Source organism: Rhineura floridana, chromosome 11 (assembly GCF_030035675.1).
Source record: "Rhineura floridana isolate rRhiFlo1 chromosome 11, rRhiFlo1.hap2, whole genome shotgun sequence".
Taxonomy (NCBI): domain Eukaryota; kingdom Metazoa; phylum Chordata; class Lepidosauria; order Squamata; family Rhineuridae; genus Rhineura; species Rhineura floridana.
In genome coordinates this window covers 36,107,799-36,115,915 of record NC_084490.1, presented here as the reverse complement: position 1 = coordinate 36,115,915, position 8,117 = coordinate 36,107,799, and the positions used below count along the sequence as shown (strand labels likewise).

General features: G+C 42.7%; 1 protein-coding gene across 1 annotated transcript; it reads right to left on the bottom strand.

Annotated features, from left to right (window-relative positions):
• Positions 1 to 423: 423 nt before the first annotated feature.
• On the bottom strand, positions 424 to 1,362 carry LOC133367957 (olfactory receptor 12D1-like). Its single transcript, XM_061592043.1, has one exon. It carries the CDS (start codon positions 1,360 to 1,362, stop codon positions 424 to 426), a length of 939 nt encoding a protein of 312 aa, XP_061448027.1.
• Positions 1,363 to 8,117: the final 6,755 nt, after the last annotated feature.

The window sequence follows — 8,117 nt, the reverse complement described above, 5'->3', positions numbered from 1 at the left end:
TTAGAGGTACTTTTGCACATATGTGGTGGAATTGTTGTATTGGAGGAAAATGAACGAGGAAATTTATTTCATTTATAACACATCACAAAGTTACTTGGTAATGTAGAACACCAGGATTCCCAAATATCTTTTGTTTTGGTTTTTCCTGCTACAGGGTACTGTCCTCCTCCCTTGCTTCCAGAAATTAAGCCTTGGTTCATCTTAGCCTGTGGATGGGAACGCTTTTCAGTCTGAATGGTCTTCTGGGCAAACTCCTGAAGACCACATTCCAGTGGTGGCTGGGACCAGAGGCAAAAGGGGCCAGATCAATTAATGTAAATGTGGTATTTGTACAGTAGGCTAGTTTCTGCAGACACACATTCCTCCCTGTCCTCCATTCAGACAAATAAGAGGAGTTATCAGGACACACCAGGTCATTTTCTTTCAGTGAAATGTGAAAATATGTCCACCCACAATCTTCTGCAAGGCAGTTTTGACCTCCTGGTTCCTCAGTGTATAGATAAGTGGGTTCAAAACAGGGGTAATTGCACTATATATTAGGGTTACCATCATGTCCCTTTGAGATGCATTTCCAACAGAAGGGAGCATATAGTTAAACAACACTGGCACATAGAGCAAAGCCACCACCATCAGGTGGGATCCGCAGGTTGAGAAGGCTTTCTGTCGACCACCTCGAGATTGCACTTTGAAGAGAAGGAAGGTGATAATGTAGAAGTAGGACAGAAGTGTGATGATGAAAGGACCCATAGCAATGCAGCTGGTGACAGTACTGAGGAGCATGAGGTTGAGGTGTGTACTGCCACAGGCCAATTTCAGCAATGGCTTGATGTCACAAAAAAAGTGCTCAATGTGGTTAGGTCCACAGAAGGAGAGACGGGCAGTCGCCACTACATGCATCAGGGCATGGAAAAAGCCAGTGGACCAAGTGGCTGCTGCCAACAGCCAGCAGACCTGCTTACGCATTACTGTGGTATAATGCAAGGGGTTGCATATTGCAACATAGCGGTCAAATGCCATGACTCCAAGAAGAATTACTTCACTGCTTCCTAAGAAATGAAAAAAATGGAGTTGGGCCATGCATCCACCGAAAGAAATGATTTGTATTTCTGACAGAAAACCAGCTAGCATCTTCGGAACAGTGACTGTGGAATACAAGATGTCAAGGCAAGAAAGGTGCCCAAGAAAAAAATACATTGGAGTATGAAGCTTTGGTTCAGCTATTGCAACTACAACAATAGCTCCATTCCCTACTAGGCTGGCCAAATACATCAGCAGGAAGATAGCAAAGAGTGTACGCTGAAGCTCCCAGAGATTGGTAAGGCCCATCAAGATGAATTCGCTCACCTCTGTTTGGTTCTCCATCACTGAAAAGTCAGCAGAGTGACAGGGAGGTTAGGTCGCTGCAGAGCATTACTAAAGTCCTCTACCTGTATCAGACATCTACACAGACAGCAGTACTTGTATGTGTAACAAGATGCTATTAATATATCATGAAGCATCAGTGTCTATCAGAAGATGAACTGTTTCATGGTGGGAAACCTGTGGCCTTCCAGATGTTGCTGGACTCCAGTTCCTATCAGTCCCATTACAGAAAGACACAGATCATATCCAGAACAGATTGGGTTGCTTTCCAGCACTACAGATACAGATACAAAGTGGCTACAGCACATTCCTAGCATCTAGCCAGAATATTTTTTTCAAAGGGGTGAAAGGAGGGAGTAAAATGACAAAAAAGCATCCAAATGTAAAGCAGGTTACAAAATTTGGTGAGTTTTCCTTCTGAATAAAAGTGGGGAATAGGAAAGAGATAAATGCATTGATTAATGAATGGCCTGGGAATGGTGGGTGGACACCAATGTTTAGCATGTGGATGGAAAACCAGTGGGAAGCTGCTCATGAAAGCCACTCTGATGATTATAATGATTAGTGAGACATAAATATCAAAACATACCTAGCCATGTTGAAGTAAAGAGGGAGTGCATCCAGTTCTGGCATATCTTTAGAGATTTTCTTAAACAATTATTTATTTCTGCTATTTATTTATCGCCCATCTGGCTGGAAACCGAGCCACTCTGAGTGATAAACAAGTAAATAACTTCAAGTTTCCATGTATGAAAACACCTGGATTGATCTACCTGCTATTTGGAAGGCTTAATCCACTCTGGAATTGATTATTTGTCCACAAATTTTATCCACTTTGGTAAACTGAAAAAAAAGGTTTTAGCCATTCTTTAATTCCCCATTATAGTCAGTGAAGATGGATGGGGGGAGATCTTTGGATTGAACAGATCTGAATTGGAAAGAGAAGAACAGATCCAAAAGAGAATGGTCTGCTTCCCTACATATACGAGATTAATAATGTGGCCAATGCATGTCCACATAATCTAGCCAAAATCTTAACTCTCTCCCTTACTTTGTTGGAAAGGGGGGAAAGGAGCAAAACATAACAGTTCTGAGCTTTCCATGGACTAGTGAGATATAAATATCACTTAACACTTAACAACCATATTTTCCAGTTGATGACACTACATCCAGATGTTCAACATGTTTATGAATGCACAATCATATTAAAAACTTCTAATGAGAATATAAAACTGAGTGCCTTCTGGCATTCAGATAGGATGCTATTTAAGGTAATTTCAGAGAAGGCAGACATTGCTGTAAATGTTCCACTGAGTCTCTGCTTAGTAACACATCTGAAGCACAGCAGAAGGTATTCTGCATATAGCTATGATAATTCCTGGCAACTGCCTCCAAAAATGGATGATAACTCCATTTCATTCATTAAACACCTCACAATGGAACAAAGGCAGTCCTGTGTCCATATTCATGGTCCTCACAGAAACAAGCACCAAGGCGTGAATCTTTCACAGTACAGCACATAGACTCACATATACATTTCAACATCTGGTTCCATAAATAAGCAAAATAGTCCCTGTTTTCTCTTCCCGTATACAACTTTATCGCCAGTGCAGTAGAACACCTAGAATGATCTACCCCGCAATCAGGATCTTCTGAAATCCTTCCTGCCTAGGATCAAAGAATGCATACAGATAGCATTGTTCAGGATCAAGACATGCTTATTCCATTCTTTGTATTTTATCACCATGAATGTTGGCCACTACAAATATGCAGCAGTTGTGTGTTTTTTTTAGTCCAAATGTAGCTTTTCTCAAAAGCAGACTATAACCTTGAACATGTAAACTTTCATTCTGGGAAGAAAGAATGGGACAAGCACAAATCACTTGATGGGATATATCAATCTGCATACAATTCTTACCTTGATGAGTCCACTTGTCCATTAAGATAAGAATAGACATTAATTGAAGATTAGAAACATGTATGATGGAAGTTGTATGTAGTTGAATGGGACAAAAGAAAGAAATGCTTCTTGCTGTGTGAACCCCACATGACTTTGTAATGCTAAACCCTCAGCAACCCTGTGCCCAGATTATTAAAGAGTATTGATTGTCATTGGGGAAAACAAGCGCAGTCATTAAGTTAGTGGCTCATGTGGGATCTGAATCCACAAGCCTATTGATTTTGAGAATACAAACAATTTGTGTTTTTGAGAACACAGCTTGTGCTCATTGTTAAGCCAGAACACAGTAAATTTCATTCAGAAAGGAAATGCCTTTTTTTTACATATCATTTATGTAATTCATAAAACAAACATTGTAAATGAATGCCAATTGCCTTTGCTTGGCTAATTTCTATTCCCAAATGCAATTGAATACATGAACTTTCACCTTCCATAGCTTGGTCTGCACAGAGCGGAAGTCTCCAACATCCCTCACTGGTGCCAATTATTTTGATAACTAATTGATGTCCACTTCTCACTTCTTTTCCTTGTATTTTAGCTATGAGGCTGTTTTCTCTCTGCTGAACAACAGAAATAATTTTCCTTATTTCTAGTCAATGTTATCAGTTGTTAAAAGCTGCAAATTAAGCTGCTTCATTATTCTCCTACTGAAATATACTTAAAAGTTTGCTGCCATTTTATAAAAAGAACTTATCAGATGTGAGGGTTTTCCTGGCATCAGTGTAATTGTTGGGGGATAGTGTCACCTTTTTAATTCCTGTGTGCCAAGATGCCTGCTAAAAAGACATTGGGGGAAAAGGACTAAAAATAGGTTGTTGTGTCACTTAGTTTATTCTATTCCTATTCAACACATGTTGTAATGCACAAAACAAGACACTTTGAACATATGTTTGGCAATGTGTCTTTTCGTTTTTTAACAAAACTACCATCATCACGGTACCTGGTTCAGCATCAGGGTAGACCTGAGGGTCAGGGAAGGAGGGGTTGCTGTAGTCTATAGGAGCTCCAACTCCCATTGCAAGCACCCTGTCCATGTGACTACTGGTCTGGAGTGTTTGTACCTTGTGTTGGGTCAGCGGAACAGACTGAGGATTCTGTTGGTGTACCGCCCACCCCACTGCCCAACAGACTCCCTAGCTGAGCTGCTGGAGGTGGTTTTGGGTATACTGTTGAGATCGCCCAGACTGTTGGTTCTGGGAGACGTCAACATCCATGCCGAGGCCACCTTATCCAGGGCAGCTCAGGATTTCATGGTCTCCATGACAACCATGGGACTGTCCCAATATGCCATTGGCCCAACACATGTAGGAGGGCATACTCTAGACTTGGATTTTGCAGCTAGACATGGAGATTGTGAACTGAATGTGGGGGCCTTATTTATTTATTTATTTATTTAATTTTATTCAGCTTATATCCCGCCCGACTAGCAAACAGCTCTCTGGGTGGTGAACATAGAAACATATACATAATAAAAATACAAGATCAATATAACAAATATAAAAAGTACACCATCTAAAATAAAAATTCCAACATTTACTTAAATAACTTAGATTAAAATGCCTCAGAGAAGAGAAAGGTTTTAACCTGGCGCCGAAAAGATAATAGTGTCAGCGCCAGGCGTACCTCCTCGGGGACAGTTCACTGCTTGCTGAAGTTTAGACTTACAGCAGCTTTTCCCCTCTGCAAGGGTGGGGGACCTATTAAGTTGATCCGCCCACAGAGACTAATGGATTTGGATGGTTTCCAAAGGGCTCTATGGAGTTTTCCGGCTGATAGGGCTGGAGCTCCTGTCAAAACCCTGTTTGAACTGTGGAATACAGAAATGACCCGTGCGGTTGACATGGTTGCTCCTGAGCGCCCTCTCCTGTGTAGAGCTCATATGGCTCTGTGGTATACTCCAGAGCTGAGAGTGAAGAAACAATACTGGAGACTGCTTCAGTGCAGATGGAGACGAACTAGTGGATGCAATTACACACTGGTAAGTGCCTATGGTAAACTGTATTTTGGGGCAGTGAGGGCAGCAAAAAAAATTTTGCTGCCATTTTCAAATCATCAATCTGCTGCCCAGCTGAGCTCTTCAGAATTGTCTGGGGGCTATTAAACACTGGCCCCAAGGACATGGTAGAACCATTTGAGGCCTGCTGTAATGAATTTGCTAGGCACTTCCAGTATAAAATCTTTAGCATCCACCAGGACATAGACTCCAGTGTTATAGCAGGTGAATCAAATGAGCTATCCAGAGCACAGCCTTGTCCTAATCTCTTGGATGAGTTTCAGTTGGTGCAGCTTGAGGACGTTGACAAGCTGCTTGGACAGGTTTGTGAAACCACTTCTGTGCTGGATTCTTGCCCTTCTTGGCTAATAAAAGTGAGAAGAGATGGAACAGCTGACTGGGCCAGGGAAGTGATTAATGCCTCTCTGTGAGAGGGGGTGGTCCCTGGCTGCCTGAAAGAAGTACTAGTGAGACCACTCCTGAAGAGACCCTCCCTGGACCCAGAAAATTGTAATAACTATAGACTGGTGGTAAATGTTCCATTCCTGGGCAAGGTCCTTGAACGAGTGGTTGCAGGCCAGCTCCACAGGCCCTCCCTTAGCATGTGCAGGGTCCGGGGCAAAAGCATAGTTGCCTCCCCCACATTTGCTCTGGGTCACCATCTTGGTCTTGGCTGAGTCACCATAGGTGTGCAGGCACCAGTCCTGGAACTGCCGGCCCAGCTTGCTGTCCCTGGGCTGGCTACCGCTCGCTGACCTCAGCAGGAGCGGTGGTGGCGGCTTTGGCATGGCAGGCAGGTGGGCAGGTGAGCAAGCCCCTGTTCCGGATGGAGAGAAAGAGAGCAAGTGAGTGCTGTGCCCTGCCTGGTGTGGCGAAGGCGAGCAGGCAGGCAGGGAGGAGCCGGCTGGTGAGCAGATCGCCAAGCGTGGGGCCCCCCAAAGCACAGGGCCTGGGGCAACTGCCCCTCTTCCCGGTGACTAGGGGCAGCTCTGCAGCTCTAGACACCCTTGGATGAGACTGACAGCAAAGTCGTGTTCTTGTTACTGTAACTTGCTACAGTGAAGTTCTGTTAGTAAGTAGCAGACCTTGTTCTCCCTGTAAACCTGAGAATACCTCTGCCTCTCTTCTTTAGTAATTTGAAATTTTGCATCAGCACATGTTTTACACTAAATAAGAACTGAGCTAGGAAGAGTAAAAACTCTTCTATTTCCTGCTACCTTTGGGTTTTTGGGGTGGGGCGGGGCATGGGATGGACACGCTAGGGCCCAGATGTGACTATATTATAATATTGGAATTCACCATTGATTTCATGGGCAGCTCTCGCTTGTATCCCCTGAACCATTTAAAAATAGTTTCTCATTGTATTATTTATTATTGTATATTATTTATTAAATTTATATCCTGTCCTTCCTCCCAGTAGGAGCCCAGAGCAGCTCCTACATATACAGATAATGAGATCTATTTATCACTCCTTTCCCTAATTTTCTTTTTGCTCATTTCTCTCATAGGACGGAAAAAACAAAGCAACAGAGAAAAAGACACAGAGATATAACTGGCCACTTTCTACTCCCTTCCTTATCCTCCCAGCACCTTCTCTCTCACCTAGCCTGCCTTGCCAGGTGATCAGCAGTGTTTTGAATTCTCCTAGGCCACACCCTCCTCTTAATTGGCACCTCCCCTTATTTTTTTCCAGCCAGTTCAATGTTCCAGAGGAAGGCAATGGTAAACCACCTCTGACTACCACTTACCATGAAAACCCTATCCATAGGGTCGCCATAAGTCAGGATTGACTTGAAGGTGGTCCATTTCCATTTTCAATGTTCCATAGCTACTGAGCATGCTCAGTTCTCATTGAGCTTCTTTGTGTCTGACCCCCATATTTTCCCCCTCTAAATAATTTTGAATTGCTGCAAACCATGTATTTCCCAAAGACCTGTTGATACCTCTATCTTGTGCCTGAATGAGACTTGGGTTTTTTTTTCTTTTTGCAACATAAAGATTGGTACTCACCCCTGAATGCCACCAAGAAAGGGAAAAAGCAGAACCTGCAGCAGAATGGGTAAGTATGGACTGCTTCATTTCAGTATTCCAACCATACCTTCTCTCCCCCCATACCAACCACCAACATCCAACACTCAACATATTTTATTAGCATGATCTTGAAAGCAAACTCAATTATCAGTTTTAGACATTTGATTGCATAACAAGTGAAAAACCATGATAATTAATAAAATGTTGGCCTATGTGAAATATCAATGGGGAAGTGAAAGCTGAAAGCAGCAATTATTATAATAGGACAATGATGCCTATGGGAGCATTATGTTGGAGGTGTAAGTCAGTTAGAGGTACTTTTGCACACATGTGGTGGAATTGTGGTATTGGAGGAAAATGAACAAGGACATTAGAGAAATAACATGCACCAATTTACATATATTTACAATTATATCACTTAACAATGCAGAACTTGATAATGCAGAACACCAGGTTTCCCAAATATCTTTTGTTTTGGTTTCTCCTGCTACTGAAATTGAGGGTGCTGTCCTCCTCCCCTGCGTCCAGAAATTAAGCCATGGTTCATCTTAGCCAGGGGATGGGAACACATGCCAATCTGAAGGCTGTTCTGGGCAAATGTCTGAAGACCACATTTCAGTGGTGGCTGGGGCCAGAGGCAAAAGGGGCCAGATCAATTAATGTAAACAATATCTTAATACAGTAGTCTAGTTTCTATGGACACAAACTCCTCCCTATTCTCCAGTCAAGCAAACTAGAGGCATTATCAGGACACAGCCAGGTTATTTTCTT